Source organism: Callithrix jacchus, chromosome 4 (assembly GCF_049354715.1).
Source record: "Callithrix jacchus isolate 240 chromosome 4, calJac240_pri, whole genome shotgun sequence".
NCBI lineage: Eukaryota > Metazoa > Chordata > Mammalia > Primates > Cebidae > Callithrix > Callithrix jacchus.
The window spans coordinates 64,055,713-64,069,385 of record NC_133505.1 but is presented as its reverse complement, the minus strand read 5'-3'; the positions used below and the strand labels follow the sequence as shown (position 1 = coordinate 64,069,385).

Here is a 13,673-nt window from a genome sequence, read left to right as displayed (position 1 = left end):
AATTCTGCCATATTTTTCATTTTCTAAATTAACTGCTTCAATATTTTGTTTGTCCCTTTATGCAATTATAGGTATACGGACAAATTCATAAATTGGAAAGGAGAAAACAAACTTTTCTTCTGCCATTCACTTCAACATGTAATTAAATTTAGTCCTATTTCTTTATTTAGAACTTGATAATGAACCCCCTCTTCTTAGTCTTGTATGATGATTTCTAAGCAGAAAATCATGTTTCTTTATAAAGAGATGCTGATTATAGAACATATTCAATAAGAAACTGAAAGACTAAATTCCGCTGTTTTTATCATGTCCATTATATAAACATTTTAAGACTAGCTTTTTTTCCTTTGAAGACTTGCATCTCTTTATTATGTCCTCTTAGAATAACTGTATGGCAGTAAAAATTTTACAAAGAATAACGTGAAGTGTTTGGCATAATCTATGTACTAAGAAACAACAGTTCTCTTCAAGTCTCAAAGCGGGTCACATTTGTAAGTGGAGAACTGCATGTTTGATCCTGCTTAAGAACATCTTAACATGGATTGGTGGATCACAGTAACTTAATTCAGAAGTCTTAGGTTTTGTTTTGATTTGCTTTGTTTATATTTGAATGATAGCCATATGGTTAACAAAGTTTGCTTATCCAAAGTTTAGCATCACAACTAAAACACGCATATCAAAAAAAGGTTTTAAAATTACTAATTTAAAGTAAGCGGTGACAAACAGGAGTTAGTTTGGTTCACTACCTGGTGAAATATATATTTTGCTATTTTTTAAGATTTCTTTTAACGAATAGGGATATGGAAGTGCTTGGCTACATCTGTATTTCTGTTTTTGATTTTCCCTAATTCAGAACAGTAACTATTAAGCACCAATCTTACCAAACAAATGCTGAAGTCAGAAACATAGCTCAGTTTCTGTTGTTGGTTATATTTTCTCTTCTAGACTCTGTAGCTAAACTAATGATCTGTGGAGTAAATATTTTCATGGTAATATTAATTGAAGGTCATGAAAAATATAAAATACTAGTTATTGTCATTATACACAAGAGTTCACTTTGTCTTTTCTGTTCCTTCTACTTAGGTTTAACTTATTGTTGTCACATATTTCTCAAGGAGACATTGCAGAAATATCAGTAGTGCTGGCGTTTGTATCCTGAACAGAAAGCATGAGTTGGAAGAAAAGAGAACCTTTGATCATTATAAGGCATGAGCAACCACTGTAGCTCTATGCTGCTGCGAGTTAAATTTTGGCATGCTGATAATAAGATTATAAGAGAGAGGGGAAAACCAAAACAGAAACAGACAGACAAAAAGCAAAGGCATCTAACCATCATATTCAGGAGCATATACTGGAAGTGGCAATCAAAATTTTGATTAGACTAAAAATACTTTGATAATTAAATTATATATCCCCACTGCTTAAAAATGTATGCCATTTTCTCAGTGTGACAAGGTTCAGTTAGAGTGGAATAGGAACTGGGGAAGTCACCTGCCTTCTTATGGCTGGTAAGAAGGGTTGAGTCTTCATCTTCCTCCTTACTAAGGAAAGTGTGATCCTGAACTAAATGAAACAAGCAGCTATAACATTGTTCTTGAAAACTCCAGTATGTATGCTACTGACAGGCTATTTTTCCTCCATGCTCTTGAGGTGAAAGTATTTATACAGAAACTCAAGATGAAAGTATCAACCAGTCTCTAAAAAGGGGAATACTATGTACTTAGAGGAAAAACAAAGCTACTTTAGTAGTGTGACAGGGCTGAGTTAAAAATCTGACTTTTTGAGACTCATTTTAAGCATTTAAAGAGTATAACAGTTGCTTTGCTCTGAGGAGTAAATAAGATGTATACAAATGAACTGGGAAAAAACCTGTCTTCAAGATACGGCAGCTGGTGCTTTTCTCTTAATTTCACAAGTATTGAACTGGCTGTTAATTCCCAATGTCCCGGATCCTTTGAGACATGCTTCTTACTACTCTTGGTTACCAGTTATGGTTATATGTAGAATTCTTCTTCACAGTATTTTTCTCTGAAGTCACACAACTGATAGAAATATCAACAACGTTCTATTTGTGCTATGAGGTCAGATGATAGTGCTGACCTAGATAAAGCACAAGGAAAACACTCTTGGAAACCAGCTATTATTTTGCATGCAAATGGCTTTGGATGCTTTTACTCTGGGGGCCAACAAGGAATCATGGTGGTGTGAGATTTCACCTTGTAACTGGTCCCTTATATGGGGCAGGTTAGATGGCATTCTTGCCATAGCCAGAGATATGAAAACCTGATGAAAAAAGATTCTTTTTTTTTTTTAACTCAGAAGAATGCTTTACGATCAGCTTTCATATGTGAAGAAAAACTCCAAATACTAAAACTCCACATTTTAAAATTTATAATTGAAACAGTAATTGTACATATTCATGCAGTACAATGTGGTGTTTCAATGCATGTGCACACAGCATAATGACTAAATCAAACTAATTATATCTATCACTTTAAACATTTATTATTTCTCTGTGGTAGCAGGTTTCAAAATGTTTTCCTGCGGAAGTAGCTACTATGGCATATTGCATTAGGTATCTCAGTATTGGTTCTCTACTGTATAATTTAGAAAATATATTTTACTTTTCCTTTTTACGTTCTTCTTTATTGGCTGCCAAATAATTTACTTTTCTTTCATTTTGCTGGTACTAGACTGATCCAAAGACACTGGACGTAGCCTATAAGCATTTAATAGGTTCATATACAAATAAAAAGGGAAGCTCAAACATTTAACAAATAGGGTTTTCTGTATGATGGGCTGAGGTGGGAGAAACAACTGAGGTCAGGAGTTTGAGTCCAGCCTGGCCAACATGATGAAACTCTGTCTCTACTAAAAAAATACAAAAACTTTGCCAGGCAAGGTGGCATGTACCTGTAGTCCAAGCAACTCAGGAGGCTGAGGTAGGAGAATCACTTGAACCTGGAAGGCTGAGGTTGCAGGGAGCTGAGATCACACCATTGCACTCCAGCCTGGGTGACAGAATGAGACTCCATCTCAGAAAAAAGAAAACAATTTTTTTTGAATAATACAGTAGCTGGTAAAAGGAGTATTTCCTTTAGATCTTCATAAGTTTCCCAAGTACCTACTTTAAGTGCGTTTCCAAGACTGCTTTAATCACTATAGGTAAACTGAGGAATACTAAAATTTCACTGCTGTGAAAACAAACAAAAATGTGTTTGACATCTAAAAGTTTTTTGTCATTGATGTTATAACACAAAGAGAGAGTTTTTAATGATTTTTGGTTGATTTCTGCTGAAAATTTGCTTCACTCTATTTTTATTATAATCCCCCAGGCTTCTAAAGAAAAAGGTTCTTTCATTTAAGATGCATACAATTTTTATTTTAAAAAGTCACATAATAACTGGAGAAAAAGACTAAAAATAATTCACTGTTCTCATGGTTTTGTGAGAAGAATGTTTCTGCTTTCTTAAAATAAATGAGGGCTATAAGACCAACTGCTACCCAATCTTTCTGGGGCATGTGACAGATGATGTCTGTAAAGTTCATAGGCCCTCAGGGGAAGGTGCTATATATAAAGACAAGAGCTATTAAAAAGTAAGTGCTTTTGTGGAGGTAAACTACCATTCCTAGCATGAGATTCATATTTCCATCAGCTGAAAATAGGGCCTAAGTAAAACACATTTGTTGGGCTTGTCATGCCCAAGACAGTAAGCCCCTCATTTCAGAGTGATGTCCCATAGAAGGAGACTAATCATTTTCCATCACCTCAGTCCTGCCCTCCACGCAATAAAACATTTCAGCATTCTGGACAGCTTCTACAGCTGGGCACGAACCTCTGGGCATGCTGCTTTAGGGTTCTTGGCTTCTCTGTCCCCAGACCCTCCTTCCTGGAGTCTCATGAGCTTAGGTTCTCAGGGGTCATGCATCTCCCCCTTCAGGACTTTAGTTATCATGCCAATGTTTCTGACCACATATCCCCATTTGTTTTCTAAGTCCCATGACTTTATCAAACTGTGGGGTATGACAGTATCTTCTTCAAAATTTTCAGAAAGAATGTCAACACTTTAAAAAAAATCTTCTTTCAACCTCTTTATCCCTAATACACCCCAATCATATAAAAAAATGAATTTCTTCTACTGTTATTTGTTACCAGGAGTTGTAACCACATTTCTTATTCACAGAAAACTCTCAACTCATAGTTCCTACCAGTGTCAGCTTACTGGTAACAATAGCCCTTCCTGGATTTCATTTCTGCAGTGTGTCTTTCTTTTCCCCTTTACTTATGAGCCAAGATTCCTATGCTGCTTTGTATATATTGTTACATTTGTTCCTTCCTTTGATTTTCACATATTACTAATAATATATAATTATCAGTATATAATATCTGCAAAGGGGTTTTTTTAAATAAGTCTTTTAAATGTCAGTAAAAAGAGATGAAAGTCCAGCAAAGGTATTGTACAACAAACTTCATTTGTTAAACAGAACTCCAGAATCACTGTGAAGAATCACTCAAAAATCTTATCCTGTACTCTAAAGTTAAATTATAATACTTAAAAAATAGTTTAAAATCCCAGCTTTTCCTTGTTTTTGTTTGAATTCATAAAGCCATGTAAGCCATTTGAAAAACAAGAAGGTAATAAGGAGGAATGCTATATTTCTGTTTGTGATAACTTCAAGTCTGTGTACTTAGGTCTGGCAACAGGTCTGCGCCTTTACAATAGAACTTTAAAAATGCATATTTTAAGTTTTACAAAGTATAACATGGTTGAAATTTGTAGCTAGATTAAAATATGCTTAATTTAAGGTGACAGTAAATTTAAGTTTATATGAGATTTAAGTAGACACGATTCTATCTTCCCCACATTCCTTAAAATCTGATATAAATATGATGTAGTCTATATGCTGGGTAGAGAATTCTGTACATTTTAAATGACCAGTTTCTAAAAAGGGTAAATTCTAGTATAATTTAGAGTCACAGAATCCATAATTTCAGAGTACCCTCATCACATTTAACCACAGGTTGAAAATAAGTGAAGATCAGATAGATGTGTGGATGTGAGACAATGCCCTGATTTGACTACTGCTAAGGAGTCCATAATGGACACTGCAAGAGTCTTTTTTGAAATGAAGAAAAGATTATTTGTGTACCAGTTCCGTCACAGGTGTTTTGGGTTAAGCAGTCAATTACTGTGGTTTTTAGTGGAGAAAAAAACAAACTGGAATGTATGCTAACTTCTCAAAGTGATATCAACGTTTAGACTCTGATAAATCCTCAAATGAATGTTTTTCAAACTGTGTATCCTAGAGGGAAACTCAATGATCATATTTGGAACCACTTATCCTTATAACATCAACATGTCTCTGAAGAGCTGTTTTATGTCAGAATCTCCTTTAATAACTCTGTTTTTAAAGAAATAAACATTTTGAAAGTCACATTTTCCAAAAGGAGTGGTCTGAAATACAAAACCAGTAAGTTTGGGATAGAACTTTGATTTGCCAGCCTACCTTCCCCGTGACTATAAATCTGAAATAGTTTCAGTTGTGTTTTTAGGCAAATGTGACCACAATACCCTGACCTCAATAGTTATATGAAGTCATTTGAGTTAGAGTAGCAGATCTAGAAGGCTTGAATCTCCAGTCTCAACTATGACAAAATTTAGCAGCTCAGAGCTCCAGCCTCATCTACATCCTACTTAATCTCTGTATGAATAAGAGTAATAATTTCTTGGAAGATATCCCAACAGTATCTTTGTTCACTGAGTTAATAAAACTGTAAAATAAAATACCCCTATATTTGCTGCTCAAATTGTTTTACTATGATTCCTGTACAATAATTTTGAGGAGAAAATAAGATGGACAAGGTATAAATAGTTATTTAAAAAACTTTCCACAAGCAAAGATTTATTTATTTTTTTTGTAAATCCAAAAGACAGTATCTATGCCAATACCAAACTCTGGACTCCTACAATTATCATCATTACCACTTTGATTTCATAATCCAGCTATTATATAACATCCAAACCTGGAGTAATTGGGAATAAACAATGTTTCTTTGGGTCTGACTGCCACCAGCAGGATCACTGGAATGTTGGCACATCCTTCAAGAACCTTTCCAATCTCCTCTCTGCTATATCTTCTCCCCTCCCATTTGTGTGTTTAAGCTTGAACAGTTTCCAGCAACCAAGTTTTTCTTTACCTCCTATTATCACCCCATCCATTTAGCAGATCATATCAAGACATGGATATCACATGAGGGAATTTTTCCCTTGCAATTGAAGCCACTTTATCCCATCACTGGCATTATCTCTTGCTTTGCTATAGTTATTGGTACACATTAAAACTCTCAGTGTTGTTAGACTGCTGCTCTGCTCAGCTTTAAGCTGGTACTACACTCTGAAGTCAATGCGGATGCGGACATGGAAGATAACTTTGGAGCTCATTCTGTTGCGCCATCCTGACCCAATGTGGAACTGCTCAGAAGCCATTCTTCTTACACAGGGAGAATCTTTGTTCACCACTTGTGTCACAGTCTGTTAATGAAGTTCCAAAGTAGTGCTACCTCGTCCTCCTAGTATTTTAGCGACTTTGGGTACAAATTATGTATTAGACTTTCTTTGATTCTCTTTCTTTCTAGGAGTTAAACATGTATCTTCTGGAGCTGTGCCAGAAGTAACTGGGTTATAGGCTTAAGTAAAATCACTGTGGCTCACCTTTTTCCTTACATGACTTCTTGACCATGAAATTGCTCAGTTTCTTTCAAATATATGCTTGGTGAATCAAACCTATCACTATTCTAGCTATGCCTGGATGCGTTTGAATCTTAAGGTGACTAAGCTTGGGCTCAAGCTGGTCATCCTTTAATGTTCTTTTTGTTACCTCACCCCATTTTCATTTCTACTGTATATTAAGTTCTTAATATTTATGTATATTTTTAAACTAGAAACTTCTCTAAAATAAGAAATAGCTTTGAAAATTAAATCCGTGGTGATATACACATAAAGGTGTAAAGGTAATGTTTTTCTGAATCAAAATGCTTTAGGTGGGCTTCTTTAGCTATATATCTAAAACATACTGAATATTTAATAATACAATTTAAAATATTCAAATAAAATTTTATAAAGGATTTACTATTTTTTAATACATGCAGTGTAGTTTAGGTTTCTATCAGTACTTTTATTAAAACAACTATTCAGTCTTTGAAAAGGTTTAGTCAACATAATCGATTTAAGTCTGTCGTGTCTGAAACAGTAGGTCAAATAGTTAATGCTTCTATGGTATTGCTCAAGACCAAGGGTAACTGAACAAGCATTAACTTATGGAATCTTAATAGTCACCCCATTGCTGAAGTAAAAAGGAAACCAAGAGGAAACTCAATAATATTAAAAGTAATTTTAAAGGGAGTTCACATTGGTTTGAAGGGCACTTTGCTTCACATACAATATCCACCTTTGTAAAACCCAAGAAACCTATATTTGTAACATACACACATCTTTACAGTTTTTAGAACATAAATCTTCAGAGCAGTATTATTTCTCCACAGATAAAAATTAAAATATTCAAAGTCTTTGGAATAATAACAAAAGAAACCCCCTTGCAGACCAAAGGAAACTTGGAACTTCTTGTTAAGTGCTTATTTAACTGTAAAAGAGTCAGTGTGTGTTGTAATGAATGGAAAATTGATTTTATTGTCTTCCATTTCTGAACATCTTGCAGCAACCTGTTTCAGGATTAGAAAAATCATATATTAAAAATGATTTCTGCAGTCATCAATATATACAAGTAAAAATTTAGTTCCTGTTAAATTAACACTTCATTAAAATATCAAAATAAAAGCTTCTACAAATACTTTTTATGCTGTACTCCAGGACAGAAAAAAAAAAACGAAAAAATTTAAAGAACAGATTGCCAGTTATTCTATTCTATAACAGTTAAGTTTCTCAGTTCTTTTTTTTCCCTTTGCTGAGCTCTCTGTCACTGGAAACATCTTAAACCAATTTCAAGTGCTACACCTGAATAAACATGTTGTAAAAGTGTTTATGTATTGAAGTGGGTCAGTTCAAGGTATGGTATTTGGCTAGAACTTCTAATTTCTCTTTTTACAGTGAAAGGGCTGCCAGAAGGAGGAAGTCTGAGCTGAATTAATACATTTGTTACAGTGGAAGTAGAATGGAAACTGCTCTGACCACAAATCAAACTGCCTCTTTCATTTATGCCAGTGATAGAGTTTTTCTAAGAAATATAGTCTCTGGCATAGAGCCACTGTAAGTTTGCATTTAAAAGAGAAATCTATATGCTTATTTGTTTAAGGTTTACTGCTTTGATTATTTGTAAGTCCCTTCTCTGTTAGGACTGAGGATAGTGGCATTTGGGAGGCAGATGGCCATTTTAATGCCTGTAGAAATTGGATAACTTTTCCCAGTAGGTTGTAGGACAATGGTGGAGGATACCTATGCTGTCTGTATTGATTCAGCCTTTTTTTCTTTTAACCAATACCTCCACATTTAAAGGACCTCTGTGTCCCTCTCAACAGCTGCACAGCCTCATATGACACGGTCTCATTTTCTGACGGTAGAAGGTCTCTGCACAATACAAGTATACACAAAAGTTTTTATGCTGCCAAAATAAATTTTGTTAAGAGCAAGGGTTTATTTGCTAAAATGCCATTGATGCCATTTCAGGGACTTGCTTTCATTTTCTTTCTTCTAAGGTGGGTCAGGTCTTATAATGGACTGAGGTTGCTCCACAGTTTTTACTGAATAAATATTTTAAGAAAACATGCACATCTCTCATGGGGCAAGTCAGAGTCAATCATACACGTATTTCACCACATTATGTATTACTCTTTTTAAAAAGATTGGTAACTTCTGTATCTAAAGTAGCAACTTTGCATGTGTGTTAAGTAATTCTTAACTAAGTTTACAATTTAAGGTTAGTTTATCATCTTTGATTTTCATTTAACCAGATATTAATGGTTTTTTTTTAATCATATATATATATATATATATATATATATATATATAAAATTTTCAGGGATTATTTCAAATTAGAAGAGCATAATAAAATGAACTATTAAAAGAAACTACTAATACCTAACTCTAGGGCATTTGTGGAACCAAATTAAATAATGCCTGGAAACTACTTAGAAAAATGCTTAGCATAGCAAGCACTCTTTGACATAGTTTTAAGTATTATTACTTGCCACATGGGAGAGGTACCATATCAACTTTATCTTTAGGGCACCTTGACTTTTAACTCACTTCTATATAGGTCCTGGTTGTATTCCTTTTCTCTGACATATAACCACATCAAAGAACTAATAAGGGTCTGAGATACAGGCTAATTTATAGGCAAATTTGAGTCTCAAAGCTCGCTTGGATTGTTTTTCTTCTGAGAGTCTCCAGGCTTGGTTTGCCTGTTTTGAATTTTCAGAAAACATTCAGTTGTGTCAAAACTCAGAAGGGGAAGAATTCCAGAATTTCTCTATATTTCACAGTACTTCATATTGATAATTATCAGGTTGGTGCAAAGATACCTGCAGTTTTTGCCACTAATTTTAATAATTGAGGCTCAAAGCAGACCTCGTCCCCAGACTGGGCTTCCAGAATGACTGCTGAAGAGCTTTAAGTATAGCACAGCTTAGTAAAGGTTGCTGGGCACTGGCCCCAGGTGAAGGTGGAAAGGCTATCAGCACTAATTAACACTTGAAAGGTTTCGAAAAGGCTGAAGAAAGTGGAAACACCCTGCCAAGTACTCAGCTTTTATCACTTAAGGGAAAATTATAGGGCATTTAGTGCAGAAGAGCCCATAGCTAATATTTTTTAAATTGTCATTTAATGTGAACGTTTCCAGGCGAATGAGTAGTCAAATCTTCCAATTGATAGTATTCCTGACTTGAAGGTCTGAGAAGCTATTATCCAGTGAAAGCAGCTGGAGGGTGTTCCCTGGTGGAAGAAGGAAGCAAGATGAAAACACATGCATGGATAATTGTCTATAATAGTAAGCCTCAGTATTTATCAGAATCTTGGCCTGTGAGGAAGGCATTCTGATCATATTTTAAAACGTTCCCGCTATTCAAAAATACCCTCAGAATTCTCACATCAGGTAAATGTTCTTTCTTTTTCATAAACCAAGTTCTTTCCGATTATGTTCTAGGTCGTAGCATCAATGTAAAATCCGCTGGTCTTGTGGGAAGACAGGGACCTCAGTCAAAACAACCATTCATGGTGGCCTTTTTCAAGGCAAGTGAGGTACTTCTTCGATCAGTGAGAGCAGCCAACAAACGAAAAAATCAAAACCGCAATAAATCCAGCTCTCATCAGGACTCCTCCAGAATGTCCAGTGTTGGAGGTAAGATAAAACCCAAGCAGCAGTTGTATGCAGAGAGTTATGGGGTCGCATGTTGCAACTCAAGTCACCACGATAAATTTACCCTCTGTATATACCTTCAGACGGTATATTAAATCTTCCAGTGATGTTTCTAGCATCCCAGAATGTTTCCTCAGTGAATAACTCAGTAATTCATTTTAAAATAAGTATGACTTGCCTTCATATGTTGAAAGATTCAGTTCAAATTAAAATCAAGATGGCAGTTATAAAATGATGAAATGGCTAGATCAACAAAATCTAGCCAGAACTGAGCTACACAGCTTGCTGAGCTAACTTCCTCAGGGCCTCTCAAGCAGTGGATGGTCAACTAGGTAAATTCAACATAAAATCTTTTCTTTAGTACTTAAGTCAATACCTGTGAATTATGCCACTGGATTTTATTTTTCTGAAATTAGGAGCAGGAGAAAGACATAGATAAGACAATGATTAAAGTAATCTTTTTTTTTTGAGAAGGAGTTTCGCTCTCATTACCCAGGCTGGAGTGCAATGGCGCGATCTCAGCTCACCGCAACCTCTGCCTCCTGGGTTCAGGCAATTCTCCTGCCTCAGCCTCCTGAGTAGCTGGGATTACAGGCATGCGCCACCATGCACAGCTAATTTTTTGTATTTTTAGTAGAGACGGGGTTTCACCTTGTTGACCAGGATGGTCTCGATCTCTTGACCTCATGATCCACCCACCTCGGCCTCCCAAAGTGCTGGGATTACAGGTGTGAGCCACCGCGACCGGCCAATTAAAATAAGCTTTACATTTTTTATTATTTGGAGGACTCTTGTCTAGATAATTTACTTCAGGTGTGTCTACACACACAGTCTTTCAACAAAATGTTACAAATGCACAACTGATGTCAAAGTCCTTGCAAATTAATCTGTTAATTATAGGGGGAGGATCAAACTTCAATTGATCAGAAAGCAACTAAGTGGCAAAATCTGTAGTGGTTTAATTCTATTATTTACAGCAAGAAGTACCTTATTTAGTTCAGGATGCAAACAATAAGCTGTTAGATGAAAATGGTGGCTATTTTAATTTAACAAATTTATTTGTGTATATAAATAAATTTGAAGGGAACTCATCCTGGAACATCTCAATTTAGTGCCACATACTTATCTTATTTGTCAAATATGAATTCTTCTATGTTAATAGACAATGTATGCATAGTACTCTGCCATGCAAGATGGGTGAACTGATGCATAAAAGAGACATGATTCCTATGTGTATTATTTCAGAAAATCGAAATTCTAACTTCAGTCTTTGTCATTATTCTTAATATTTTCATTTTTCCCAGGTTACTTGAAAATGACAGATCATATAGCAGTTATTTATGACTCAAGCATGCATGAGTGTTTACATAAGATATAGATGAAGACTTTTTTTGTTTGTTTTCTTTTTTTTGCTCTGAGACTCTCCATAAAATTACTAAGTGGGATTCATTAGAGTCTTCCTAAAGGGTAGGCACCAGGAGAATCATGATAGAAAGTTCTATTTGTGTGTCTACCAACAGAAGCAGGAGGGAGGATTTCTATATGAAATTGCATTATACTGAATCAAATGCTACTTGTAAAATGCTACTTTAAAATAATTTTCCAACAAAGGAATTTAACCACTGTTTTTACTTGAGAGTAAAGCATGACACCAGTGCCTTATTACAAAGCTGTTTTTAAAGATCTTCACAAGATATTTAGTTTGGCAAAAAGTTGTAATTACTTAATATGAAAGATGGAAAAAAATAACTTTCTAAGACCTTTTCTTCCTTGTAAATATTAGGCTGTCAAACTTGTATATTTTTCTTTTCATGTAGAATGGTTCTAACTTTGGTTGAAATGTTTTTAATTTAATGTAGCAGACTGTACTGAGAAAAAGTTTTGCTAAACCTTGAATAGTAAATAATTTTGGAGGAAATTACAAAGAGAAAAGTGTAAGTCACATACTTATTATTAGAGCTCATAATAACTCTGGCAGAGGCGTTCCAGTCACTGAAATTATCAAAGTCCTTTTCCCTATTGGTTAACTCTATTTATCTTCTCTTCCTGACCACAAGAAACAAATGTACATCTATAACCATAGATGAATAAAACACATGGAGCAGAAATCACGTAACTTTTCACCAGTTTCCTAACACCATTGAGAGTACAAAATTATTGTAATATAGACCAATATTTTCTTTCTGAAATTTTATCATTGGCAACCATTTCTGTGAAATATGTGGTAGATGGTTTTGGAATGTGTTCATATTTTGATAAGAAGAAGAAAGAAAGTAGCTGCTTTGTGTCTATAAGACTTAACCTTTCAATAGGTAGTAATCAAGCAGTCTGGAAAAATCCGCATACAATTTGGCGTAAAAGATAGAGCTTTAAGGAAAAGGAATGCTAATATAAACAGAAAATTTGATACTTAGGAGACTTAAAATGCCAGTGAAATTTAAAAATTACAAAATATAAATAACAAAGTTATAATAGTAACAAGAATTGTACAATAAAATATTGTACAAAGCCTCCATGGAAAAGACGTGGGGTGGGGATGGAGTCAGGGAGGACAGTTATATTGCATGTTTGCCCAATTGCAGGGTTTTTTGCAAAGCATATTGTAAAATGTTGAAAATCTCAATTAGTACAGAAGAATTAAAATCCAAGTCATTTCTGCTGTCTTTATCCCATTTATTTTCTGCTTCAATAATTCTTGCCATCTGATTTCTCAATGTTCTTTTCTTTCATATTCCTGTGGAAGAGCCTAGAATAGTAACTAGCTCAAAATAGAAGTCCCCAAAATACTTGTTGAATATATTAATGTGTTGGCTGCTTAGGAAAAATTAACTTCGTTTTTCAAGTAAAGGTACATAGAACAATTACTTCCAGCTTTCCTGCAGAAACTGCCCACTACTACTTGTTCCCTTTCAGGTTTTTGGCAAGATGGTTAAGCAGACAGATCGTGGAAGATATTTCCTGTTTCATGTTGAGGCAGCGCAATGGATATTTCTTTGAATTTGTGCATGAGAGGAAAGAAAATGGTGCCAATAACTAAATTCTAAGCCAGCTACTCCTGAAGATATAAAGGCACTAGGTTGATAACATGTTTTAAAAAGCCTCCAAAATGTGATGCTGTTTAAAGGAGTTTATTCAGTGTTGAAAAGAATACAGTACAGGCATACTATGTTTTATTGTGTTTCAAAGATAATGCATTTTTTTACAAATTGAAGTTTTGTGGCAATCCTGCATTAACCAAGTCTATTGGTGACATTTTTTCCACCAGCATTTGCTCACTCTGCTTGTGTGCATCACATTTTGGTAAC

General features: G+C 34.9%; 1 protein-coding gene across 3 annotated transcripts in view; it reads left to right on the top strand.

The window, feature by feature from the left end:
- Nucleotides 1-13,673, top strand: part of BMP5 (bone morphogenetic protein 5) — a 142,036-nt gene that overhangs the window by 108,612 nt on the left and 19,751 nt on the right. For all 3 annotated transcript variants that reach the window (XR_001911053.4, XM_035295941.3, XM_002746665.6), the window contains exon 4: nucleotides 10,156-10,350. Coding sequence is in view for 2 of the 3 variants with exons in the window: in XM_035295941.3 (XP_035151832.1) it covers nucleotides 10,156-10,350 (195 nt within the window). In the remaining variant the exon portion in view is untranslated. The remainder of the gene's footprint in view (nucleotides 1-10,155; nucleotides 10,351-13,673) is intronic.